Here is a 27,783-nt window from a genome sequence, read left to right as displayed (position 1 = left end):
TTAGGTAAGTTTTCAATTTTACGTGAGGCAGGATTGGGAGTTACTCTGAGGGTCGTGCAACTTGCAGACTGAAGGCTGTCCATACCTGCTCCAGGCAGTGATGTCTTCACTGTGACCAGTAGGCACTGAGGGGAGTGGAAAATGACTTCTTAAGAGCAAGGATATCCAATACCTCTAGCTCTTCTTTAGCTTCTGTGACCCCTCAGAACAAAAACAGGGCTTGCAGGACAGCATGTATATGTGCTTGGCAGACGGACCCACAAACAGTAGCGGTGCCACCTGACAATAAGTGAAGTGGACAAAGCTTGCTCTCTCACACAGTAACATCTTCGGTGAAACTGGAGAGTAGGCAGGTGTCTTGGCCATTGAAGAGACACTTGAGTGATACCAGGTCCCTCAATAGGCCTATCATCACTTCTAATCTGCAGATTTAAGGCAAGAAGAACAAGCTAAAAGGCCGGGGAGTTACCAAAAATCCGAAATCAGGTAGGGAACAGTCCCTCACTTGTAGTTTAGCTGAGGGTCCCACATGGAGATCCCAGGGCAACACCGGGACAGGTGTCCTTGCACACCCGTGCTTTGTGACTGGCCCAGTCAGCCAATTTCTGGCCTTGTGGGATGATGCTACAGCGTAAAATCTGCTTGCTGTCAACCAGCTTCTGAACCCACCCAATGTGCTAAGTTGGAGAGAGAGTTGGAGGGAGAGGGAGAGACAGAGACATAGACAGACAGAGACAGAGACAGAGACAGATAGACAGAGACAGAGACAGAGACAGAGAAACAGAGAGAGGAGAGGGGAAGGGAGGGGGCTGTCCAGATGGGCTATTGAGAGCTTAGCTGCTGAGCCTCAGAAGGCTTAGCTGCCTTGAGACAAATGCCCTAGACTAGACCTAGCTGGCCGGGCTTTCCAAGTTCCGCGGGGGCCGAGGGCGGGGCGTATTGAGGCCCCGCCCCAAGGCGGCGGTCTGGCTAGCCAAGGGGACTCCTGTGTCAGTCTTCAATTTTAAACCGACGGCCCGGGGGCCGCACAAACCGGTTCCAGCGGACTATGCCGCTGTGCGCCCAGGATGCTGTCGCGTTTGCTCCCACTCCTCCTCACGTTCGCCAGTCTGAGCCTGGGCTTCCGCGCACACGGTAGGCTCCTCAGAGCTCGCTCTGTTGCTTTAAAGCTCACATTCCGCGGAGAATCGGCTTGGATGGCCCGAGGTCCCCACCCCAGCTCCTGCGCTCTGACAAACCTGGGTCTGGGGCTCACCTGTTGTGTAAGTGGAGAAGGCTAAGATTAACCATGGCTGTCCAGGGTGTGGGGTGGCCAGAAATAGATGTGTAAGGCCTATAGTTTCCATCCCGCAACCCTTGTTTCCAAACTCATCACCCATCCACCTCCCAATAAACTGTACTTTTAGGCTTTGCTTTTCTGGCTGCTCTGGTTCTTCCAGGGGTCGGGTTGAGCCCCTTCTTAGGCTCCTCTTCCTGAACACTACCCATCTCACGCCCAGTTCTCCCTTCCCCCCACCCTTCCTGACCACCCTGTCAGTCTTTAGACCTCCATTCACCCTCTGCTGGCAGCTGCTCCCCTCCTCCCCATTTTACCTACCCTTCATCTCAGGATAGGTTCCCGTAGCCCAGGAGAGAAAGAAAAGGCAGGGAGCTTAAGGGGCTTAGAGGTACAGAGGCACTTAGACCAGGAACCCAAAACACTTTTATAGGACTCCAAAATCTGGAGTAAAACAGGCAGTCCGCCGGTCGTATGATCTACAGCCCCGCTGGGGTTGTGCAGGCGGAACCCCACAAACGGGGGCCTGAGTTTTCCACCCTCCCTCACAGAGTTTTGCAAATGAAACATGGCCTTGAGATTCAAAGATAGTACAGGAAAGAAAGCCAGGGCTGCAGGGACAAGTGTATTTTTCTGAGAATAACGAAGTCACTCAAAAAGAAACGTGACTGGTGAGCTGACAGTTTTTGAGAAGAAGGGAAGTGAGTGTAGAGCTGCCTTCGAGAGAGGAGACCTCTTAAAGGGTCAAGAAGGCTAGGGAGGAACGAGGGCTGTTGGCCTTGCGCGCGCTTAACCTGGCAGAAGTCATCAGCAGAGTTCAAACAGGAATGTTCGTTCCGCTGTTACAGAAAGGACAGAGGGTCCCAAGGAAGTCTAGGTATCTGATGATACAGGTGCCCCACAGCTGAGCTGCAGTGAGTCTAGAAATGGGGAAGGGGGAGGGGATGGAGAAAGCCCTAAGGCCCCCCCACCCCACCCCCGACCAAGATGTCTGTGTAGAAAAAAGCAGAGTGGCGTCAAAACCTGGGACCCTTCCAGGCAAGACCCCAGCCCAGGGCTTTTCTGTCTGTTCTCTCACGGCTTCTCGTGTCAGGGAACTGGTTGCCTCAACAGCCCTGTCTGAGGTTTTTAAAGGGAACTGGCTGTAACACACTATAATGTCAATAAGCAGGGTGTCTGTGTGTCCAGAAAAGGCCAGGGGCCATGGCTTTGGGCAGGCCTGAGTGAGAATTAAGCTCTTGGGATGGTGCTAGAACAAGGGTAGGGATTAGGCGGGCAGAGGCGGGGACTGGCTCATCCCACACAACATAGGCATGGAAGGACAGGACCCTAGCTTTGGAATGAGACCCCTTCTGGAGAGAGATTCCCCACTGTGCCCCTTGCTGACTGCATTGGCCTTGGGCAAGCTGTCTGCGTCTCTGGGCTCCTGTTTCTTCTTCAGTGTGTTTGGCGTGTGTCTAGAGCCCAGAGCTGCTGCGGTCACTAAATGGAAGATGTGTAAAGTGCACAGCCCCTCCCTCACAAAGTACCCGCTGCTGTCACCACCCTCTCCCTGGTCCTGGGGATAACTGTTTCTTTAGTGTTGGCGTTCTTTTCCCCCAGGGACAGAACTGCCCAGCCCTGCTTCTGTGTGGTTTGAAGGCAGATTTTTCCAGCATATCCTTCACTGGACACCTATCCCAAACCAGTCTGAGGACACCTACTATCAAGTAGCACTGAAGAAGTAAGGAAAGCAGGGTACAGGGGCCCGAGGGGGACCAGAAGGAGGTAGGGGAGGGACTACTTTAAATTGAAATGAGACCAGAAGGGATGCTGACACACATCTTTAACACATACTTGCTTGTATGTGCTGGGATCCTTAAGGTGGGCAGCTATTGGCCCTGAGGACTTCCTAGTATTCTGGAAAAAAACATTCACAAGTGTAACTACCGGGAAGGAAGCAGGAGGCTCCAGAGTGGGCTAACACATGCTTGTGGAGGAAGGCGCTGCTTCAAATCCTGCCCATGAGCTTTCTAGACCATGGGTGCCAACAGGGACCTTGGCTAAGCAAGAGGGAGACTTGTAATTAGCTAGAGCCCTGAGGGCAGCTCCTTTTCTGCCATTACGGGAATGGCAGGGGAGGGAGATTTGGATGCAAGCTGCTTCCCCAGTGCCTGCTCTGGTATCTCTTCAGGTATGGATCCACTGTCTGGAAAGACGCCCACAGCTGTAGAGAGGCCCAGGCATTGTCCTGCGATCTCACAGAGTTCACCCTGGATCTGTATTACAATGGCTATGGCTACTGGGCCAGAGTCCGGGCTGTGGACAACAGCCAGCACTCCAATTGGACCCTCACTGAGACTCGCTTCACACTGGATGAAGGTGCTTTGCCTCTCCTGGACCTAGAACATGGCTTTCTGGGACCCTTCCAGCCTACAGGTTTTCTGTCTGTTCCCACGGCTTCTCATGAATACCAGGCTTCCCGGCTAGGGAACTGATTGCCTCAACAGATCTGTCTGAGACTTTAAAGGGAACTGACATTGTTTATCCTTCATAAGAGAGGTCTTGGGATGGGTGGGGTGTCTGAGTCACAAGAGCCATAGTAGCTATGAACTTGTAGAGTTCAGGGAGAGGAGCTGAGTCCTTGGTACTCAGGAAAGCAGGTAGAGATACAATCCAGATGAGGCCTGGCCCCTTGTAGGGGAAATCTCTCAGATCTTGCCGTTGAAGACAATTCCTAAGGAGTTCCTGGCCAGCCTGGCCACAGTGAACTCCTTCTATCCACACTGGGCCTGCACAGCATCTGGGGACAAGGTGATCTCACTCTGTAAGAGCTAGAGGTGACATCTAGGAGGCGACTGGTTCCCAAAGGCCAACCTACAAGTTAGGCCTCAGCTGCCTCCAGTAAGCATATCCTCGGGAGCAGCTTTAAAATTTATATGTCAATGGCCCAGGCTGAGAAACTCAGATTCCCTGGGTGCTAGAAGATCCGTAGGACACATCCGCCAAGACGTTCTCATGTGGGGTAGAGTTATAAAGCCAAGGGCTCCACTTTAGAGCAGGTACAGTTTGATCCTAGAGTCAGGTTCTGGATGCCGTCCTCGGCCTTCTGCCTCACTCTTTTCCCCCTCTCTCACTCAGTGATCCTGACTGTGGGTAGCGTGACATTGGAGGCGAGCAACGGCTGGATCTTAGGTACAATCCATCCCCCGAGGCCCAAGATCGTCCCTGCAGGTCAAGAGTATAAACAGATCTTCAAGAATTTCCGTGCTTATAAGGTTTCCATCCGAAAGATCTCGGAACAAAAGGTATGGGGTTCCCTGAGGGCCCTGGGTCAGGGCTACCTAGATTGGAATCACTTTCATGTCCCACCGGGGAGCTTGGCACACACACATATAAAAGAGGTTATGGGGAGCCTTGAGGGAGCTGACATATTTACGGCTCTCAAACTGTTCTGCCAGGGGACAGTGATAAGAGCATGCCTACCAAGCATCAACAGTGCACAAGGCATGCGGCAGCTACCCGTGAACGTTTTCTTCCAGCTCACAGATAAGGAAACAGAGCTGCAAGATGTTCTGAGGCCCATGCAGTCTGGAATCCATTACATGTTCTTGCCTCGGTTGTTTCTAGTTCTTTCTGTGAAGAGCTTCTACTTCTATAAAAAGACTCCCTTTGCTCTATTAAGATAAAAGTAGTGGGCTGGGGAGATAGCTGAGCAGGTAATGAGCTTGCTGTGTACACGCATGAGGATCTAAGTTCAAATCCCCATGACCCACATAAAGCCAGAGGAAGCTTCAAGCCAGCTAGGCTAGAGTACACAGTGGCAAGCAACAAAGAGACCTTGTTGCAAACAAAGTAGAAGATGGAAGGCTGACATCTGATTGTTCTGTGACTTCCATAGGTGTGCTGTGGCACACACACTGCACTAACACACAAACGCGCACATACATCTGTACCTATACACCTCAGACACATACACACAAAGATTAAAGCAAAATTAGCTTGGGTAGTTAGATATCTGGCAGGCTGCACTGATGATCATAGGGTTTATTAGCTTAGATGACAGAAGAAACTTGACAGAGAAATTTCTAAAGTGCCCCACTCCCCCAGGGCTGGCTCACAGAGCAACAGCCCTTGTCTTGTATCTCAAGGCCCTGGGTTCATCCTGCAGAAAACAAAAACCAGGCTCCCCACCCTACCCCTGATCCCCCACCTACACCCACACCCACACCCCCTCCCTCGACTCTCAGCTTCCATTCGCCATGCACAAAAGGGTTGTTTGCTGTTGTTCTTGTTTCCCGATTCAGAATCTAACTAAGACGGTGCATCAGGAGAACTTCAGACTGACAGTTCCCAGAGGGATGAGAGAGTTTTGTATCAAGGTGAAGCCCTTCGTGGAATCCCGGAGTAACAGGGGCGAATGGTCAGAGGAGCAGTGTTTACGTCTCACGGAGCAGTGTGAGTGGCCCAGGCTGCAGTCCAGGCAGAGGGTTCTCAAACCCAAAAAGCGATGGTCAGGGTTGTTGGTACCCACACTGGGCCCAGGGCTTCTACACAGAGCCATCTGCCTTCACACCAACCATGGAAGAAGTTGCCCCATCCTGCTTAGAACTATCCTAAGTTGGAAAAAAAATTAATAATTACCCTAGGAAATAATAAGACAGTAAAAAAAAAAATTTTTTTTTTTTTTCAAGACAAGGCTTCTCTATATAGACCTGGTTGTCCTCAAACTCACTCTGTAGACCAGGCTGGCTTTGAACTCAGAGATCTGCCTGTTTCCACCCCCCTAGGTGCTGGGATTAAAGGCATGGGTAACCACACCCTCTTAGATAGTAAAATCTTAATACTTTATGGTTATGCTAATCACGATGATGTCCCAGCATGCTTAGTTCTCTGTCTCATGTGCACATACATACACATTCAAACCAGAACCCCAATGGCTCAGCAGAGTCCTGACAACTTCTGTGTTTCCCAGAGTTTAAGGCTTGACATTCAAATGCCATGAAGGCCCAACCCAGTTCCAAAGAGCTCTAAAACACAAAGCCAGGCACTACGCAACAATCAGCAACAACGATGCGCAAATCCAAAAGCCTTCAAGGAAGTACTAAGATGGCTCAGTCCATGCAGAGCTTGAGGAGCTGAGTTCAAATCCCCAAAACCTATGTAAAGGTCATAGTGTGAGTTTTCTGTAACCCCAATCCCCTTTCCCAGAGGGGGACCAGAAACAGGCCGACTGTGGCTCACTGGCCAGCCTAGCCAAATCGGTGCACCAGTTCCTGTTTAGTTCTGTTCGGGCTGCTCCTCCTCAGGGCCAGTGTGGGGTGTGGAAAGGGCTCCTTCCAGCCCTGAGTATCCCCAAAGGAGCAATGCTGAGGCAGGGTCTCACTGTGTAACCCCTTAGTACCAATGTGGCGGGTGTCAGCAAAGCCTGTTCCAGGTCCTCAGTCAGGGGCCCAGGGCTGGGATGGGGAATCAGGTGTGCAAACTGCCTGTCCCTTGAGAGACTTTGGATCAACTGATTGCCCAGAAGGATCCGTAACTAGCTACCCATGGTAGCTAATACACACACCGTGTCCAGCATGTGCCCTGGGAGTGCCCTGTCCAGCAGTCAGGAAAGGGACTCCTCCTAGATCTGCAATAGACCTCAGTGCAGCTCATTAACATGAAATCCCCACCACAGAGTAAGCTACTGAGTGTATGTCAGCCTCTCTAAGCGCTGATTGCATTTTCTAAGGTCCTTATGAACAAAAGGTTTGATTGACTCTCAGATTTAATGTTTACAGACATGTGACCTTGGGCCAGCGATTTAATCTCTCAGGGCCTTGGGATCTCGATATGTAAAATGGGGTGATGCTGGCACTGACTGCCTAAGACTGTCGCTAGGGTCGGGCGATGCAGGCGTGGTGTCTGACAACTGTCCTTCGAGGCAGCACTGTAATTTTTCCCCTTGTACACATGGACAGCGGGACTGAGAGGGATTCATTATTTGGTCCATAGTCCCACAGCTAGTAAGAGGCAAAGCTGGGATCTCGGTCTCCACTCTTACCTACTATTAACCTGCCACCGTGGTTACTAGCCATCCTGTGTAGCCGCTAGAGGCCAAATCAGCCTGTTACTAAGGGAGCTGGTGAGCTGGTGAAGTCTGACTTTACTAGGAACCTAGATACCTCTAGGGCTGTGACCCTCCAGTTGCCTGTGGGAATGACCTCAGGCCATTCACCTAGTGTGCTCTGAGCATGGTGAAAGGATCTTTGGGGACTGAACCTTATGTACCACAAACATCTTTCTGGGTCTGCAGATTTCACCGGGACCCACCTCAGCATTTTCTTCATTTTTGTCTTGCTGCTCTGCGGAGTCCTGACCTGCCTGGCTCTCCACTGTTACATCCGGCGGCACTCGGGGAAGTTACCTGCAGTCCTGGTAAGTGCCCTGTATGTATCTCCTGGGTTCCTGCATGGTTGGGGGACATTGGGGGGGCGGGGCACAAGAAAACACTAAACTCAGTCTGGAGAACAGAACCTCTGAGTAGCCCAGAGACAGTGTGGACACACAGGTGCACACTGAGTAATCACAGTTTTGTCATCTATACAATGGCCTGTGGACTGGCACACCATGCATCATGAATCGGTCCTCGTCATTGTCCTTATTTTACGAGGACAGAGACGTTGCTTCCACTCCCAGGCACACACAGTAGGGAGGAGTTGTAAGGGAGGTTTTGCGTCATCCGACCGTGAGTCTCTGAAGGACAGAAAGAAGGGCTAGAGTGGTCACAGAAGGGAGGGAACAGAGTGGAGAGCTGGCCTAGAGAGGAAAGGGCTTGAGGGGAGGCCAGGACCTATGGCCCTTCGCAGATGAAGGCCTGTGTGGTGAGCCAGCCTACAGAACCCATCCAACAAGAACACAAGTAGTATTTCCCAAACCTCTGCTTGCCCTTGACCTGGATTCAGGCCGTGTCAGAGGTGGATAGCCACAGACCAGGACCCTGGGTAATATACAATATTAATGTATGATAGATGGCTACAGGACATATGTGTATACGTACATATACATATATGTGTATGTATATAGCCTGGCCTAATGGGGGTCTTTGCCTAGACAAAGGTCTATTCTTAGGTTAGTGACATGACTGGTAAAGAAATAAAAAGAAGACATGGGTCAGTTAGCCCTTGAAGCTCTCAAAGGTTTAATAGTTCTTCCTTGTATCTAGCTGAAGTTGGTCCTCATCTTTCTTTGTGCTCCTGGGAGATTCAGTTCCCCACACCTTGACCCTTGGTTTGCTCCGTGGGCACACTAGCTCATATTCTGTGCAGGGCCTGGTGCCCAGGTACTGGTGGTTTGGGGGTGAATGAACTGCACTATTGAGCCTGGCCCTGTGGAGACTGGGATCCAGGAAAAGAGCGAGGGTAGCCCTGAGCCTCTTTGCGTAAATGAGTGAAGACATGAATGGGTGAAGTGGTGTTTGAGCTAGCTACTGAGCACCCTCCCTGGTTGCAAGCTTGCAGTGAGGAAACTGACTAATGTGGCCTCGAGGGGTGGCTGGGGCTTGATATCAGCCAGTGCCAGCCAGGTGTAAAAGGCTAACTTTAATGTAACGCCATGAAACTGGCAGGGATCAGAGATGCCGAGAAATGACAGGCAGCCACTTGTTGGTTCCTTCCAAATCCATGAGTCACAGCACTGCTGTTCCTTTAGAGCTTTGCTCCTCTAATTTAAACAATCCAGTTCCATTTATCAGTTGCTGCTGTCTGTGCGGGTAGCTAGTGTGAGAGAGGCCTGGCATACTCCTTAACTGACTCTCAGCCATCTGCCAACTGAGCTGACCATCCAACACATCACTGAAGTCAGTTTTATTACGTAAACTGAGGACCTCAAGTCCAGATAGCTCTATCTAATCCCAGCTTTGCCTTTGGTTGCTGGTGACTTGAGGCACGTCATTTAACCTCTCTGAGCTTTGAGTTTCTGTTCTAGGAGGCAGGGGTGATGAAATTCTTACAGAATTACCAGGGAGTACAATTCAACTCAGTGTATATTTATTGAGCATCTTCTATGTAACCCGAGTGATCCAAGCACTGCACATGCTTAACCACAAGAAGGCATGTGCCATCATTAATCTCATCTATGAATAAGAAACTAAAGCACAGGAAAAAATAAGGATATTGGCTCAGTGGCGAGCTGCTAAAAGAGGCATCCTTCATCACTAATCACTGTTGCAATAAACAGGGTCACAACCAAGAGGAATTGCACTGGAGTCATTAAGTGCCAAGGAAATGAAGGCAGGGGTGCAGCAGAGCCAGTCAGTCAGTCTGTCAGTCGGTCTGTCAGTCAACAAACCCAAGTCCTTACTAGTTCCAGGTCAGTTTAGACTCTTAGAGTGATGACTAAGACTGGACGGTTGCTGTCTTTAGAATCCGTATTATCATGTCTTGATAGGGTTTCTATTGCTGTGATGAAACACCATGACCAAAGAGCAAGTTGGGAAGGAAAGGGTTTATTCAGCTTACATCTCCAAGTCACTGTTCATCATCGAAGGAAGTCAGGACAGGAACTCAAGCAGGGCTGGAACCTGGAGGCAGGAGCTGATGCAGAAGCCATGGAGGGAGGGTGCTGCTTATTGGCTTGTGTCCCCCTAGCTTGCTCAGTCTGCTTTCTTACCAGCCCCGGGATGGCTCCACCCACAATGGGCTGGGCCCTCCCACATTAATAACTAATGAAGAAAATGCCTTACAGCTGGATGTTATGGAGGCCTTTTTCTCAGTTAAATTTCCCTCCTTTCAGATAACTGTAGTTTGCATGTCAAGTCGACCTAAGACCAGTCAGCATATATAGGAACTAAATTTAGGAAGGAGCAAGTAAGGGAACACAGAGAAAATGGCTACAGCACTGTTGTGGCCTGGATGCATGCAAAGCCTCTCTGAGGAGGTGTTACCTGAGGTGAACAAGGAGCAGGGTACACATAGAAGGCTAAGAGTAGTCCAAGCAGATGGCTCAGCATTGCCGAGGTCCTATGACAGGGATGCGGTCGCCGTGTGCAGGACACCACTGTGGCTGGAGCAGAGGAACGAACTGAAAAGAGTTAAGTGACTCCCCCAGGACACTTGGCAACTAAGGAGAGCAAGCCCTTGGCTGTAAGCTACAAAATGCAAAGGATGGTAGGCTAGAAAGATAGGATAGGACGGGGTGGGGTGGGTGGGGTAGGGTGGGGTAGGGTGGGGTGGGGTAGGGTAGGGTGGGATGGGATAAAAGAAGAATGCACTGTGGTACACAGATGCTTATTCTCTTGTGACTCTATTCAATGACTTCCATGAGCTACACACACAGGTGCTTACTGAGTCTCTGTTTCTTACTTGGAGTCATTGTCAAAAATAGTTTAAATATACTTTCGGATGGGCCTGGCTTTTCAAACTGCTTCCAGGTCACAGAGCTTCAAAAGTGGAACATCTGAGAGCTTCGCCCCCCGCCCCACCAAGGCCCTATGAAATCGGCCCTGGGAACATTAGTTTCCTATGTATCCAGCTGGACCAAACTATGAAATGCCCATAGGGGATAATTCTAACATTCTAATGCCAGTACAAATGAGGGGAGCTCAGTGCAGGCTGCCCCACCTGGGCTCTTCATTGACTCTGTACATTTACCACAGTTCCTCATCTGGCACCGGGGAGGGCCCTTGCAGGTGGCCATACCTCTCTCTGTGTTAGTTGATTTGTTTTCTTTTTTTTTCATTGCTGTTAAAAAGAAAAAAAGAAGCCTGACAAAGGCAACTTGAGGAAGAGTTTACTTTGGCTCCAGCATTTCGCTATGGGAGGGAAGGCTGGTCACAATGAACCTATGGTCATGAAGTAGAGAGAGGTGAACCCTGGGGCTCAGCTCACTGTCTCCTCTTTATCCATCTCAGGATCCCAACCCCCGGAATAGTGTCACATTCAGGGCAAGTCTTCCAAGCTCAGTTTAATCTTCCTCACAACAGCCTTATGGACACACCTTACGGGACCCCACGGTGGTTCTCAATACTGACCACAACAATGCTCACACTCACCTCTGCCTCTCCTCTCAGGTCTTCGAGAAGCCCCACAACTTCTTCCTGGCAGACCCTCCTTTCCCCGAAATTTCAGATGCCATTCATATCCTGGACTTAGAGGCCTTCCCAAAAGTGTCACCAGAGCTGAGAGACTCGGCTCTGCATGGCAGCACTGACAGTGGCTTTGGCAGTGGCAAGCCATCACTTCAGACCGAAGATTCCCAACTCCTCCTCCCTGGCTCCCAACCCCAGATACAGGGGACTCTGGGAAATGAAGAGCCTCAGGAGCTTCCGGACCACTGTGGGGACAACACGGACAGTGGGATCTGCTTGCAGGAACCCAACTTACACTCCAGCATGGGGCCCACCTGGAAGCAACAGTTTGGATATACCCATCAGGGCCAGGATGATAGTGACATCAGCCTAGTCCAGAACTCTCCAGGGCAGCCTACGAATACACAGGATGGCTCTGCCTTGGGCCATGTCTGTCTCCTAGAGCCCAGAATCCCTGAGGAGAAAAAACAAGTCATGGTGACATTCCAGGGCTATCAGAAACAGACCAGGTGGAAGGAAGAGACAGCCGACCCACCAGAACACTTGGACAAGGAGAGTCCCTTGACAGATGCCTTTGACCCGAAACTCGGGGTGTGCCTGCAGGATGATTTAGCATGGCCTCCCCCAGCTCTAGCCAAGGGTTATATGAAACAAGAGTCTCACGGGATGACCTCTGCTCCATCAGGGACCACAAGTAGACAGTGGGATCAATTGGCTGAAGGGTGGTCACTCCTGGATGACGTTAGCTGTGAAGACCTAAGTGTGGCCAGTTGGACTTTTGCCCATCAGCTTGCCCCTCTGGACTGTGGGGCGGCCCCTGGTGGCCTCCTGAGTGGCCTGGATGCTAACCTGGCCACGCTGCCGTTGATCTCCAGCCTGCGAGTAGAAGAATGACAGAGGCTGATGGTTCTTTGTATTCCAGCCATGCCTGCTCCCCCGCCTGTACCTGAAAGGCCCAGGAGTCAAAGAAATGCATGGGTCTTTTTGGGTTTTGGGCAGACCCACTGTGGTCTGCAAAGACCGTCTTGTTGTGCAGGTACCCGGTGCATGGGAGGTCGCGGCTAGTTCCGCTGAGTGGGGCCCTGTGTAGACACCAGCAGAGCTGAGCAGGGTAGACAGAAGCCTCCTCCTCACTCCTCAGGGCTGGGTCCTGCACTGGAAGGACCTGTGTTTGGGTGGAACTCCGCGTCTTTCTGCAGGTGGTACAACTGCTGGGCTAAAGTCAGATCAGCCTAGACGGCCTCAAAGGAATTGGGGTGGCTTGCCTGCTGCAGGGTATTGGGAGGGCTCAAGAGAGAAAGGATGGCACAGAAGCCAGGTTTAATTTGGCATGCAGAGATGTTCCTCAGCTTTTGCAGGGTACTTGTCACTGAGAGATCTTGGGGGTGCATACCACCCTGAATGATCAGCCAGCCAATTAAGAAGGGACTGAGACCCAGCAAGAATCAGTACCTCTTGTGGGGTGTATCTGCTATCCATCTGCAGACATCTCCCTCTTTTACATAGCTGTGTCCCTGTGTTACCTGCAGTGGCCAAGCCATTGCTCCTTGCTGCTCACTATTGTGCTGTCAGACCAGACAAACTGGTTGTCTGTGTTAGCACACTACCCTTTAGGTGGCCTTTGGGCTAAGGCATTGGCCCAGGCTTAGGACTCATGTCTTCATTTGCTGCTAATTTCTAACTACAGAGCCAAAGAACAGGGTGCTGGGATGTTATCTCTGTGTTCAGCTGTGTGACCTTGGACCAGCAACTTCATCAGGGGACTAAAATAATGACCGGCTCGTTAGGAAGTCACTCACGCTGAATGTTAGCCAAGTTGGCTCTGGGGTGATATTTTAGGTCCTACCAGCCTCTGGGCTGGAAGGAAGTAGATTACAGTGACCATCTGCCCACAGGCAGCTTCCGCTTCATGCCAAGGTTTCAGAGATCTTGTGGGAGCCTAGGACCTTGTGTCAAGATAGCTGCTAGTCCCTGGGGCCCAGGGCTGGTCCCTGTTTCCCTATACTGCATTTGAGGCCTGTTGTCAAACAAAGGCAGTTTGCAGCCCCCACCAAGAGAGGGTGCTGGGAGAGAAAACAAGGCTGCTGATCCCCAAGCCTAGAGTTTCTCTGATGCTTTCCAAATATAGGCTGTGTGACCCTGTGAAACCAGCCACGAGCTTTGCCATCCTGCCAAGAAGGTCATGATGCCAGTCTGGTACCAGAGGTCCTTCTGAAATCGGAGGGCTCCTCGGGATCCCCTTGGAACCTTTATTTATTTTGCTCACTTATTTATTGAAGAGGCAGCGTATCACAGGTGCCGAGCTCTGGGTCTCTCAGGAGGTCTAGTTTTGACTGAACTGTTTCTAGCTGTGTGACCTTGGGCAAGTAACGTTTCCTCTTTGTGCCTCAGTTTCCCTGTCTGTATGTAAAACTTGAATGTTGAAGAGTGTCTGACATGCCCTGTCCCCAGGAGTGCAGAGTCCCATTGAGAAAATGGACGTGCCTCCATTGGCGAATGGGTGGTATGTGTCTTCATCCCAATAAAATGTCAGGAGTCTTGTGAAAGCAATCAGATGTCTCATGATAACTGTGGAGAGAGGATGGTTATAAACAAGGCGTGCTTTAAGGAAGTAGGTCTGAGGACTTGGGCCCCAGTCAGACAGACTCAGATTCCACACGAATTGTGACGTTGGGAAAGGCACGTATACTCTCAGTTTCTGATTCCCCAAAGGTGACATGTGAGTGACAGTTGTCATGAGGTTGAAATGAGATCATAGATGAAAAGAGTTCAGTGTGGTGCCCCTGCACCTGGCATTTCATGTGTAAACAGCCATCAAGGGCTATTAGAGTTGGATTCTGTGGGCCCTATGCCCGCTCACCTTGCCCTGAAGGCATGTCTGGGTGCTTCCCATAGGCTGAAAGCCTCCTGGGTTCTGTTCCAAAGGCATTTTCCACAACTATCAGTGTGGGGGTCGGCATATCTCCCTGAACTCAGCCTTGTGGGTGCAGCAAACCTAGGGTCTGGGCCTGAGTCCCATGTGTCTGTATGTCTGACATGACCAAGACACCTTGGCCCTCCCATCCGCCACCCTAATATCCCTCATGCCTTCCCATGCGCTCTGAGAAAGAAGGGCATTCTGGAAAGGCATGAGTCCTCCCCTCCGTGGAGAAGTTGAATAGCACCACACACATGAATGGGACATGGGCATATTTCTGCTCTGGGGACCTCCCCGCTGGGTCAGAGAAGTACAGTAACCATTCTACCCTGGAAATAGTTCTGGGGATGGCTTCTTCCTTGTGGAAAAGCCGCTGAGGCAGATGAGATGGAGCCTGAGCTCTAGATGGATAAAAGAGCAGAGAGAGTATCATTATAGAAAAAAGGAGGCTCAGTTGGGTTTGGAGAGAACATTAGAGGGGCTAGCGTGCAGGACGGAATGGAGGCAGAGATGGGCTGTGGGTGTCGGCGTGCCTCGAGCAGTCAGTAGATGTGGAAGTCAGTTTGTTCCTCAGTGCAGCCAGGCCTTTGGGGAAGCCTAGGGGACTCTTCCAGTCAGCAGCTGATAGAATGCCTCATTCAGGGTTCTCTGGAATTCAGATTAAAGTCCCCACCAGAAGGCCCCAGTTCGTCTTCAGTTGAGCCGCCTTTTTCAAGGGCTTTTCCAGACTGAGGAATGTGGTTCTGGGTTTCTGTGAGCTAACGGAACTTCCTCTTACCAAAGAGAGAGGGGAAATGGGTTCATACTGACAGAGGAGGAAATTCTGCCAAAGAGTGTTTTCCCAAATTTGTAAATAGCTATAGTTAAGAGATTGCCTTGTCCCCCACAAAGCACCTCTGTCTCCACCCCCATATACATAGTGACAGAACATGCAGTCCCCCAAAGGTCAGGTCCTGCACACACAGCCCACCCTGCTCTCATGAAACACTCAGTGCCTGGAGAGACTGGATACCACCCGCAGAGCCCACATAACACCAGCACCACTAGGTGAAAGTTCTCAGAGCCCCTCATGGGAAGGGCAGAGAAAGGGAACCTGGGCTGTTTGTTGCCTGTCTGGGACAACACAGAAACTCTGAGAGGCACATTCAGGCAGTGGGTGCTGATGCTATCGCCCCCACCAATAGGACACCAGATACTGAGAATCCTGACTCACACATTTCCTGCAGTGCTCATGGGTTTGAGGGTTTCTTTAAAAAAAAAAAACAAAACAAAACCACACAATTTAGAATTAAGCCTATTGCTATTAATGAGGAGGCCTATGGTGCCTCCTCACTATCAGTGATCTGAACTTCACTGGATTTCCCATGAGTCTCCAGGGTGCTGGGAACCTGTAAACATTGAAGAGGAAGGATTAGGTAGGATGAAATTAGTGGTTTTCAAATGGTGATTCTAGCCAACGCATAAGTTATTCAACAAAAGGAACCAGGCAGGAAACAAAACCTTTATTAAAGCCAGCATTTCACTTTGGGTTTTTTCTTGTTTTGTTTAAGTGTGTGTGTGTGTGTGTGTGTGTGTGTGTGTGTGTGTGTGTGTGGTGAGTGCATGTTATATATGTGGAGGTCAGAGGACAACCCCATGGAGCTGGTTCTCTCCTTCCACTGCATGGATTCCAGGGATAGAACGCCAAGTCGTCAGGCTTGGCAGCAAGAGTCTCCTCACTGGCTCATCTCACCTGAACAGTGAGTAGTCACCTACTGCATGCCAGGCGTGGTACTCAGCCTTGGCTTCATGGAGTAGACCATATGCTTACAAAGATCAACGCTAAGCAATTGAGTACTAGCCGGTGCTGCCATCCGTGATAAGCGCCACGAAGGAACCTAATATTCTACACTAGGGATGAGGTCAGAAGTAGATAGGAAGCTGCCGTAGCTCTAGTTACAAGACAGCACATAGCAAGGGGGCAGGGCTTTAACCAGAATCATTCTGGAGGCTGGGAAGTTGAGGATCAAGGTTCTGGTCATCCAGTTCCCACTGAGGCCCTTCTTCATTGTCTACAGGCACCTTGGAGCTGTGGCCTCAAGGACAGAAAGAGATACCCGTGGGCTCTTTCTCTTATGAAGACACAACATGACCTCATGACCTCATCTAATAACCTTCAAGATGCCCCACCATCACATTAGGGGTCAGGGCTTCAATGCTGAAGGGTGGGGGGTGCCACAATCAGTCCATACGGATGCTTATACATATTGAGCGGGGGCAACGAGGATAGAGAAGAGAGGAACAAATTCAAAGGATGCTTCAAACAAAGAGCAAGGCGGGACAACAGGCTAGAGAGACTACCACTGGAAATGGATGGTGAGCAGTGCGTGACATGGGCATGGAGGGGGACACATGGTGTGGAGGGATGGGGGGTGGGGGCTCCCGGAGATGCTGAGCTTTTGGCTCAATAGTGGTAGGTCATGCAAATGAGAGATATTTAAGGAGCTTTCAAGGTGGCTCTGGAGCTAGATTCGGGCTTGGGGCTGGGGATTTTGAGGTGAGTACTCTATGTTCTCTGTGAGAATTGCATCATGGGTGGATCTGTCGTCATGGCACAGAGATGAGAAGACCCGTCTGCAGAGGATTGATTCCTGGCCATCTACAGCCCATAACCTCAGGACATCCCCCGACTCACTATCTCTAGGAAGAGCAGACAGCCATCATATTGGTTTACAGTGTCCAGAACCGTGCCCCAGTTTGGCATGAGCACTGTAGACCCCAGCCTAGAGCCTCGGGGGTCTTTAGACAGTCACAACCCATAAGCAGGGGGTGGAGTAATAGCCAAGTGGTCCCTTCAGTGAATTATCCCACCTGCAGAGTCAGGACTGGAGTGGGCATACAGAGAGAAAGTGTAGAAACAGTGCCACCTTCTTCCTCCTTCACAATCAGCTCTTTGGAAGAGCACTTCCACTCGGGCCTGTGGCTGCACTCTATGCACAGTCTGCATGGTGTGGGGCCAGCACCCTTGCAGCCCTGCAGCCTCTCTGCTGCAACTTACCACTCCTCAACACAACAGCTCCCATCCTTAGCCCTGGAAATGGCCCCGTGGACAGCTCCAGCAACTCCTGATCCATGACTGCCAATCCCCATCGCTCCTCCAGTGCCTTTACAGAGGCAAGGTGGGTCAACCCTTGGTGTCTCCAAACTGGAGCCACCATTTTCTCCTTAAGTTACAGGTTTCCATGATGCTTAATAAAGGCTCATTTACACAGCCATGGGAATCATGCAGCTCTTGCCTAATGGAAAAAGTGACACCCTCCCCCCTCACCCTGGCCTCTTTGGTGGCCTTGCAGCTATCCCATCCTGCCCCTTCCATGCCTATCCATTTTGAGTCTTCATGAGCATCTCTACTGTTGACTGAGCTGAGAAGTTGAAAATTCGAATTTGAGCTTTGAGTTCCACTGGACAGCTTGTAAGACAACACTCAAAGCTTCTGCTGAAACCAGAAGGCTCTTCAAGACCTCCCTCCTGCTTCCTGTCCCTTCTCATTTCTTCCCTTTCACATTCTCACCGAGCCTCCCCTCCAGCCCCTGTACCCACCTGCCTTCCCCCAATGAACTCTGCTGTGCGTGCCACTTACTCATCCCCACATACTCTTCTTCCACTTTGCTGTTTCAAGGCTGCCCAAGTGCCCTCTGCAAAGCCCGTCTGAGCCACTCAGAACCCGCGTGTGCTTCTAACGTGCAATTTATGTAGCCATCCGGTGAAAATGGAATGAGAAGTGTGAAGTATCCCTCTCTTGGTGCCCTCTGCACCTGCAACGGTGGGAAACACCTCATAGGTGCTAGCTACACACCTGATGGGCTCACTGGAAAGAGGCAATGCACGTGACAAATTAGCTACACTAAGTGGAGGTGGGAAGGCAATAGAAGACCTGATCCCACGATTCAAGCAAAGAGTCAACACAGTGCTGAGCAGCCTGGCATTGAGCGGAGTGTGTGGAGGCAGAGCAAGCATGTGGTATCTGTTCACTCAGGCTAACCAACCTCCACAGCAATGCTATAGAGCTGGATAGCCCTCAAGGAATGGAAGGGCTGCTTCTCTGGGTTACAGGTATGGTCTGCTCTTTGCAAATAAGTCTTTTGGTGCAGAGATAGCAGGCTTGAAGTGTGGCTGTTTCCACTAGTCCTCCATGAGGTTTCACTGAAGACCAGCACTCATGTCATTGAAAGCGGGAACTCCTCTTGCTTTATCTCTGTGTCCTCTACACCCAGCCAATGCTGGTGCATAGCAACGAGCGCTCAATAAGCTTGTGGTGACTAAACGAGTGCATGAATGAGCAGAACTTTTCCATTCATGTCAAAGAAGCGTTTGAACGCAGGTGAAGGCAGCTCAGGAAGCATCGAGATGATGCCGACCGTCATGGAAGACTGAGCGAAGCAGGTGCTTGGGAGCCATCAGCCTGAACCTAGAAGAGAGAGGCAGCCACAGGTAACTCCGATCAGAAGCTTTACTTCAGCTTTGCCAGCCTCTCCACTTAGTCACGCGGTTCCATGGTTATTCCCTCCCCCACAGCTCCTATGTATTGTAGGACTTCGGGCTGCGGACCAAACAGGAGACATAAGGCGAGAAAATAACAACCAGGAGACAAGGTGAAGAGGCCTGAGTTCAGCATGCACTCAGCCACTCTTGAGGCAAACATTCATTGAGTCCCCAAGCCCCCCTAAGCCTCCTGAGACTATGATGCACTCATGTGAACACACACACACACACACACAGTGTCTATTCACCTCTCTGCCACCCTCGCCCCAGCATGGTGGAAGTGAAATTACCCACTGTGAAACAGCCTCACAGCTGGAAGCCTCAAAGTTCTCAAGGCCAATGGCAACCTTACAAAAGCAAGGTCCCTGGGGCCCAGAGACTCTCAGCCTATGACCTATAAGGAGAAGAATAGAAGATGAGGGACTTCCTCCATTTTCCACACACCTTTCCCCCGGCAGGCCTCTGCTTGTGCATGAGAAATCCTATCCAAGGCTTTGGGGAAGGGAAGGCAAGCCCATGGCTCTGGAGGAGATGGGAGGACAAGCATGTATGGGAGAGTGGGTAGGGTAGGGTCCGTTGTGGCCTCGGCCTCCAGAACCGCTCCGCTTTATGTTTTGCTGGTTTACCGCTTCTCTGGGCAGATAGAACATTTTTACTTCTGGTCCCCAAGTGTGAGAATTCGCCAGGCCACTGGCTTCCTGTTTTGCATTGGCTTCTGCTTAAACATCACCACTTCTAGCTGGGTTTTGCTCACTAAGCAGTTTTTTAAAAAGAAAGTAAGGGCACTTCCATCTGTTCCTGTTTTGGTCTCCTCAAACCTCCAAAGAATAGAAAGAGCATCACAGACCATGGTCTCCCAGGTGTTATCGCCTGGCCCTGTCTCCGGGCACTGGCTTGGGGCCGGGCCACGCAGACTCAGGGGAGATGCTGTGGCTTCGAGCATGTGTTAGGTTGTGTGGAAAAGCTCTCCATCTGTGTGTGCCCTTCTCTAGAAAACCGTCTGCGGCTGAGGATGGGGAAGGAAAAGAGACAGCAGGTGTCTGTTTTCGGGGCACCAGGTAGGGACCAGGCTTGGAGCAATGTACAAGGCACCCTCAAGAGACTGAGAAACCCTTCCACCTAGTTTCCTGAGAAGTCCCTTTCCTGAGAAGTCCCTGGCCAGAAACACACAAAGCACAGTAGGGGACTTAGAAGAGACGCAAAGCCTAAGTCAGCCTTCAGGAAATGCTTGTGAAACAGGAGAGATCAGGTTAATCTCCAGAGAGACTGGATGCCTCATGGGAGTACTTGGAGTAGTAGGGGGGAAAAATGAATGAATGAGTGGATGGATGGATGGATGAGGATATGGGAGCCAGGGAGTAAGTAAAGCCAGACGAGAACTAGGTCCATGAGTCTTGAAGAAGGCTCCTTGGAGATGTGAAATGTGAGCCAGGAAGAAGGGTGGCAGCATGCAGTGACTTGGAAGTCAAAGAGAGAGTAAAAAGTAAAAGCAGAACCAGGAAGTGGGTGAGCAAGAAACTCAGAGCTGGGATCCAGCCTGGAGAGGCCTGAGCCCTGAAAACCCCACCCACCATTGTTGGGGGGCGGGGCTAGAGTCTGGAGGGAGGGAGGAGCCAGAGCGCAGCTGCCCCTCTGCCTGATGCTCAGCCACCACTAACTTACAGAAAGTAAATTCATCTCGCTCCTCCGCAGTGTCTATTTCCCCAGACTCTGTTTTCTTACCGACAAGGCTGGGTAACCTGGAGCCCCTGCCCTGATCATTCTGTACCCTTTCAGATATTGACGAGTTTAAGAACGAGCTAATCTTCAATCTCCACCAGATCTCTGCAGGGTACAGGAAAAACTGAGTAGTATAGACCACCTGCATCTAGGGGGACCTCAGCAGCCACCTCTTAACAGACAGTTCCTAAACCGGGCTTGACACGATATTGTGCCTGCACCCTATTTGCTAACAGCGATAGTGAGCCTAGACCACTGATAACGTTTAACAGAAAAGGAAAGAGCCTAGAGGAACCTTCAAGAAATAGTCTTATTTCTTGCTTTCCCAATGTTGAAATAGATGGCCAAACCGTTGTGTGACCAGCCTTATGGCTGCACAGTACTGCAGGACAGAATAAGAATCAGATCCTTTTATAATGACCAGTCCTTACCCTGATAAGACCTGAGGTGGGACTGGGTCCTCAAGGCCACGGATTCGGCTCAGGCTCCTGTGAAGCCAGTGGCCAGTGGGCAGTCCTGGGCAAACAAGTGAATCTCTCAGTCTCCCTGTGTGTAAAATGGGCCCAATAATAACCTCTGTACCACAAGGCTCAGCATGCAGAAGCATGCATCCAAATACACTGTGTAAGCAGTCTGTTCCTTCTCAGGCTGCTGGCCATCCATTTCCAGAGCGAGGCTGCCCTGTGTTTCCTCTCTAATCAAAATCCATCTAGTTAAGTGTATTTGCTATGGGTCATTTGAAGGATTGCTAGAGACTTCTGGCCACAAAAGCTTGGTCCAGGTTGGGGGACAGGACACATAGAAACAACCTGTCATGGACATAGGGGATCAAAATGAACGGTGTCTAGTCTGGAGTCCTGATGTGTGTCTCGGGAAAGAGGAGAATTGAAGTTCAAAGAGTCTGGGTGTGCACAGAGGGTTGGGGGTGCGGGAGAAGAAAGCATTCTAGGTTGTGTGCATTGAAGAGGACCCGTATAGCGAGAGGCTGCAGCCTGTAGCCCTCAACACAGCAGGCTCTCCAGTGAGATGAAGAAGAAAGGGGAGGGCCGGCACAGCCAAGCATCCGAGTGCCCAGTCACTCAGTACCCAGCCTCACAGACCGGTTGCTTGGTTTCTAGTCATTTCGGAGAAAGAGTCTGCCCCTTCACAGCCTTAGGGTGGAGCCACTGGCAGGGGTGAAGAAAACTGCTATGTCGTGGGCCTGCAGAAGTAATGAAAACCAGGGGTACTCAACGGGAACACAGAGCGCGTCAGCGGGCTCAGAAAGAGGAAGTAGTGCACTCTCACTTCCGCTTCTGGGGATGGGAAATACCCGCTATTCTCCCAGTCCAAAACAGATGTCCTTGCCCTCACCTGAAGCCACACGACCTGGGCCCAGGACTACCTGGGGATCTGTCTCACTCTCCTTTCAAGTTTCCAAAAGGCCCTCTGTGCCCTGAGTGCTTCCAAGGGACCCCATTGGGCCCCACAGGCCATGATGACCAGGGAAGAGTGGAAAACATTACTGGGGCTGCACAACCTGTGAGTTCCAAAGCGGGCTCCCACCTGCAGAGCTGGTACCAAGGATGAAGGAAGCCACAGGCAAGCGCTTCCCTTTCTCCATCTCTCCCGAGAGTCCTTTGAGAAAGAGATGGGGATCCAACGCCATGAAGAGTCTCTCACTACACTCAACAACTCGGGAAAGAGAATCTAGTTAATGGCTTCCAAATCCTGAGGCGTGGTGTGTTGTGTCCAAGCCCAGCTGAACTGGGAATAAAAGGGCCCCCACCCCTGGCAGGAAGCAGAAAGAACCTGCCAGGCCTGGCTCACTACTTCCTCCACAGTCTGCTATAGGGCAGGGAGAGAGAGAGAGAGAGAGGGAGAGAGAGAGAAGAAAAACAAGAAACAAACAAATAACAACAACAACAAAAACCCACACACAAAACTGCAGAGGTCTCAGCAAAAACGAGGCTAAGGACAACAAATTATGGCCAGCCCTCCCCTTTCTGTCTCTGTCCTGGCCTCAGCATCCTCCAGCTTTGGGCTGGGGCTGGTTGAATCAGTGGCAGGCTTGAACAGTGCAGCCTCCCTGGATGGATGGAATCACTTTATACCAAACACCCACTGAGCTAAATCTCCTAGTGCCGGCTCTGACTCCAATCCAGTAGGTCACAGGCAGAGGAAGACAAGATGACTCGGCAGGTAAAGTGCCCTGCAGTCCTGGTCCCTAGCTGCTTCGCTCAGCTCAGCCAGGTGCTTCCTACTGTTCCACATTTCTAGTCTCTCTCTCTGCCACATGGGGCAGGCTTTGCACAGGACAGCTGAGCCTGGGGCATAGAACTCACCCTGTGCCCCATGCCTGCCCTAGTTCAGGAGCCTAAACAACGAAGGTGTTGTTTCTAGATTGGTCTATTCATGTGCTAGGCACTGAGGCCTGTCACTATAGGAAGAATTAGTCAGAGAGAGAGAGAGACCACAATGGTGAGAAAGGATGGAAAATGCTCAAACCAAACACAGAGGTGGAAAGGACGGAGTAAAGAGCCAAGCTCTGCCTTCAGGGAAGTTGGCCACTGATGGAAAGGTTAAAGAACATGTCTGAAGTTACCCCTCAACCACATAACTCCCCAACGAAAATGCCTGGCTCTCCAGCCCCTGGGATCATTGTTCCAAAATGAAATGACAGGAGATTCCACATGAAAATCTATCCTGTGGAGTCTGGGGCCCTTTCTGCCCAGGGCTGCATTGGGCAGGAGGAGGGCTGGCCTGGCTGTAATTCATCACACTATCTCTCCAGGACATTTGCAACAGCCTGGGGGCATCCTGGGATCCAGAGGGTAACCCTGGGAAACAGTTGCCTCTCTTTGTCCCAGGAGAAAATTGCTAAGCTTGGTCAGGCACATTCACAGAGGCCTAACTCTATGAGGGTTGAGAGAGGGCCCAGAGAAGGCTCTTCAGTCTCCATATTCGGAGGCAGGCCAGGTTTTCAGAGCCCGGGGAGCCTGGAGGATTTCATAATGACCCAGGAGCCCTTTCCTGTGTAAAGAGAAGAGACACTGAAAAGAGAGAAGCTTGGGAGGGACTTTGCTATGCCAGGTCCAGCCAGCCTGACTCTCAAGAATGAGTAAAGGGACCAGGTGATTTATTTGTGTTGTGAGTGGCCTTTAGCACTTGGCTTGACAGCCTGGGCCCTCTTAGGACCCTAGTCAGACAACAGACCCACTCAGGAGTTCTCTTGCCCCTCCCACCCACCTCTCCTGATCTCCGGAAGCTAGATGCCTCTCCATCAGGCTCTTTCATTGGAGAACTTCATGTAGCCGCCATCTGGACTGCTCATGTGGCCACTGATGGTGAAGGGTGGTCCCACTTCCAAGTCCTTCAGGTTCCTGAGAAACATTTCCAATAAAGCTGTTGAAACTGAGAAGCCAGCCTCTCCCTGGAACCTGTCTCCCTAGGCTAGAACCTACAAAATGGTTCCTAGGAATAGAGACAATCTCTACATCACTGACTCACTGACTTATCTTCCAAAGTAAGATTTCTCTCATCTGCCAGGCCAGAGGAGAAGCAGGCCTGTCCTGTGGCAGGGAATAGTGAAATGACTTACCCAGAGAGCTCTTTCTGACTTGTGTTCTGCAAACTCATGACTTTCTTTGATCGCTCTTCTTTTTTGAATCTTATATTGTGCCTGAGATTGCTTTATTTGCAATCAGGCTTGTCTCCAGCAGAGACAGTGAGATGCTTAGGGTCAGAGAATAGGCCAAGTCATCTTTGTACTTTTGAAAACAAATACCATAAAACTGGTTACAATAAAACTTTACTGAATAAACAATAAACAGGTGGATGGGTGAGTAAGTGGGTGGATGGATGGATGGATAAGTATGTGGGAAACAGATGGATGGATAGATATGTGCATGCATGGATAAATTTGTGGATGCATATGCACATCCATGAATGGATGAATTCATGAATGAGTATAAGGGATAGATAGGTAGATGAGTAGAATAAGTGGGTGGCACATAGGTGAATTAGTGAGTAGTGGGGTGGGTGGATGGGCAGATGGATGAATAACTGGGCAAGTGGGTGGGCTGATGGGTGGATGGAGGAGTGAGTGGGTGTACAGATGGGTAGATGGATGAGTGGGTGGGTGTACAGATGGGTGGATGGATGAGTGGGTGGGTGTACAGATGGGTGGATGGATGAGTGTGTGGGTGAATGGGTAGGTGGGTGGATGGGTGGATGGGTGAGTGTATGGATGGGTGTGTGGATGGATGGGTGGATGGGTGAATGGATATATGTATGGGTGGGTGGATGGATGGATAAATGGGTGGGTGGATAGATGGGTGGATGAATGAGTAGGCAAGTTTGTACATGAGTGGGTGAGTGGGTAGATAAGTGAATGCATGGGTGGCTGTTCTCTGCCTGAGCATTAGTACCAAGATAATCATTATCATCAGGGCCTCACATGGTACTGTCAATAGGCATGTTTTTACTCTGAGAACTTTTCTAAATGGAGGCTTGGAGAGAGCCAGGGAAGGGAAGCAGTAAGTTCCATTTCTGTCTCTAGTTCTTTCTTTATTATATTTAGCCCCCCCCCCCAGTGCCAGCCCACCCAGATCTGCCCTGAACCTACTCACCGGATTTGGTATAAGTTGAAGACAAAATTAGGCCCTGGGAAGACAAGCCAAAAAGAGAGTTAGAATCTCCAGGGAAAGATCTGGCACTTCCCCCACTTGTGCATAGAGAAAGCAGGCTGGCCTCAGGATGCTCTGCAGGGTTCTCAGGGCCCTTCAAGGTCCTTCCATTGGGAGTAGCTCTAGCCAAGAGCCTCCAAAGAACCAGACACCGCCATAGTCCAACCCATGATTCTCACCGCATACCCCTGTCTCCTTCAATAATGGCAGCTGAGGGATGGAGATGCCGCACCTTTGGTGGAGTGCTTACCTAGCATCTGCAAAGCCCTGGGTCCCATGCCCAACAAAGGTGTGGTCCTGCGCCACTGTAATCCTAGCCCTTGGGAGGTGGGGGCAAAAGGAGTAGAAGTTCAAGATTATCCCTAGCCAATTGGCAATTCAAGGCCAGTCTGGGATAGTGACTGTCTCAGAGAGAGAGAGAGAAAGAGAGAGAGAGAGAGAGAGAGAGAGAGAGAGAGAGAGAGAGAGAGAGAGAGAGAGAGAGAAACAAAGAAAAAATGGAGGCTGTAGCTGGACATGATGGCACTTGTCTGTATCCCTAAAACTCTCTAGGCTGAGGCAGGAAGATGGGGAGTTTGAGGGTAGCCTGGTATCCATATCAAAAGCATGTCTAAAAATAGGGGAAATGTAGTAACTTCTTTATTGTGTAGACTTTTAAAAATACATACCAAGAAAGGGTACATTGGGACACACCAGGTGCTCAACTGATAATTGTAAACGCACACCTGGGAGGTTTTCTCTGTCAGCACCCAAGCATGCTGCCCTTGCTTCATCACTTGAAAAGACCACAGCAAATCCAGAAGACACATCAGCAAGCTTTAGAGCCCAGGGGCAGGGTGGGGAGATGGAGGCAAAGACTAACGCATATGGAATCAGCTGGCACCCTGGCCTTCTAGGCAGTGCCCTTAGCCTTAGGGGTGGGGCCTGGGGGGGGGGAGATAAAAGCAGGCTACTTCCTCAAGTGGGAGGAGCCTCTATTCTCTCCATGAAGACCCCACCTCTCCATCCAAGCCTCCAACCACCCACTCAAATCTTCAACTACTGCAACCGCAAGAGGAAGTACTTTTGCTACCTGCTCTGCTGAAGGGGTTCCTACCTCACCCCAGCCTCACCCAGCTCTATTGATGAGGAAGAAGAGGGCAGAGCTGAGACTGACTGGCATGGGTCTCACTCACCGTCCCAGCAGTACCCGCGCTGGTACCACTTAGCCAAGCTGTAGCCAAGGATGGACACGAGCAGCAGTGACAGCCCCACTCCAAGGATCATGCCCAACGTGCTGATGGAGTCTTCACCTGCAGAGAAGCCACACATCCTCACATCCATGGACCAGCTTTCTCCCTCTCCCTCCCACTGCCCATCAAAATGGCAGTCCTCTAGAAGCCTGCCAGGCTAAGCTGGCTGGTTCAGGCCAGACATGCTATAATGGGAATATGTGATACCTGAAGCTTGGAGCTGCGTTCATGCAGTATCTTTAGCAAGTTAATTAAAATAAACAACAGCCCTCTGGCAATAGGTAGTTTAGAATTGGGAGGTTCCTGAAACCATGGGTATTCTACTTAATAGAAGATGCTCTCCTTTCTTGGGGAAGAAGCTGGGAGGTCTAGCCTCAGTATAATTGTGGTGGTCAGGAAGGGCTGCCTGGAGACCCTCAAAAGCACCAACCATAGGATCCCAAGCTTCTTCCCCTTTCGCAAAACCCATGTACCCAGTGGGCAGGGCTTGTACTCGGCTTGCTGTTTGCCCTTGCTCCTTCTCTTTTGTGGTCTGAGCTCTTGGCTAAAATTATATGTTATTTGTAAAGCTAAACCAAGAGTATTTGGGAGACCAGGTGTGGTGGCACACGCCTGTAATCCCAGCAATCAGGGAGGCAGAGGCAAGCAGAGCTCTGTGAGTTTGAGGCTAGCCTGGTCTACAAAATGAGTCCAGGACAGCCAAGGCTACACAGAGAAACGCTATTTCAGGAAAAAAAAATTGTTTGTGAGTATGTAGGGAAATGAGAGAGAGAGAGAACAGAAACAGAGCGAGTGCCCAGGCTCTGAGGCCAATTATAGGCACACCACAGGGTGGCTCACTTTTCCCAGGGTGAGAAAGAAAGGGGAAGCTGCTGAAGTGTCATGGAGAAATAGAATGACTCCCCGTGCTCATGGCCTGAGGAGTGGAGGCTCTAGGGATGCTGCCACGAGTCTGGGAAGTGTGTTGGTTGAGCACAGACATTGGGAGCAGGCTAGTGTTTGAAGTCCAGCCCTGTCGTTTGCATATGGTGGCAGCCGTTAGTCCCTTTACACTTCTAGTTTTCATCCGCTTTGATTAATTATTGAGACTAATTTAACATGCACAGTTATTGGGATGATTGATGGGATGTCAGGAAAAGAGGGCAGTTAGGATCCGACCCCGGCATACACTAAGTGCCCAATAGATGTTAATGATGTCGTTACTGTTGCTATCATTACCATAATCAAATCCATCAAACAGTGCAAGCGTGTTGTTAAGAACATCACTGTTTGCTCCACCCAAGTCACTCTCCCAAGCTCCCTGATCTTCCTTCCCAGTAAAATAACTAGGTTAAAAACAGGCATGTTGGGACTTGGGAGGCAGAAACTCTGTGAGTTTAAGGCAAGACTAGTCTATATATAGC

At 50.6% G+C, this 27,783-nt stretch overlaps 2 protein-coding genes across 2 annotated transcripts; one reads left to right on the top strand and one right to left on the bottom strand.

Moving 5' to 3' along the window:
• The first annotated feature begins 994 nt into the window (after positions 1 to 994).
• Positions 995 to 12,244, top strand: Il10ra (interleukin 10 receptor subunit alpha). The gene is made up of 7 exons (XM_051156334.1): positions 995 to 1,134; positions 2,879 to 2,999; positions 3,450 to 3,637; positions 4,397 to 4,563; positions 5,563 to 5,713; positions 7,554 to 7,675; positions 11,307 to 12,244. The coding sequence occupies exons 1-7, from the start codon at positions 1,068 to 1,070 to the stop codon at positions 12,216 to 12,218; spliced, it is 1,728 nt and encodes a 575-aa protein (XP_051012291.1). The 5' UTR covers positions 995 to 1,067; the 3' UTR covers positions 12,219 to 12,244.
• An 11,463-nt stretch (positions 12,245 to 23,707) lies between these two features.
• On the bottom strand, positions 23,708 to 26,524 carry Smim35 (small integral membrane protein 35). Its single transcript, XM_051156331.1, has 3 exons — positions 26,324 to 26,524; positions 25,092 to 25,125; positions 23,708 to 23,843 (listed from the first exon to the last, which is right to left on the bottom strand). Exons 1-3 carry the CDS (start codon positions 26,469 to 26,471, stop codon positions 23,744 to 23,746), a joined length of 282 nt encoding a protein of 93 aa, XP_051012288.1. The 5' UTR covers positions 26,472 to 26,524; the 3' UTR covers positions 23,708 to 23,743.
• Positions 26,525 to 27,783: the final 1,259 nt, after the last annotated feature.

Source organism: Acomys russatus, chromosome 14 (assembly GCF_903995435.1).
Source record: "Acomys russatus chromosome 14, mAcoRus1.1, whole genome shotgun sequence".
NCBI classification, from domain to species: Eukaryota; Metazoa; Chordata; class Mammalia; order Rodentia; family Muridae; genus Acomys; species Acomys russatus.
This window is presented reverse-complemented; position numbering and strand designations above follow the sequence as displayed.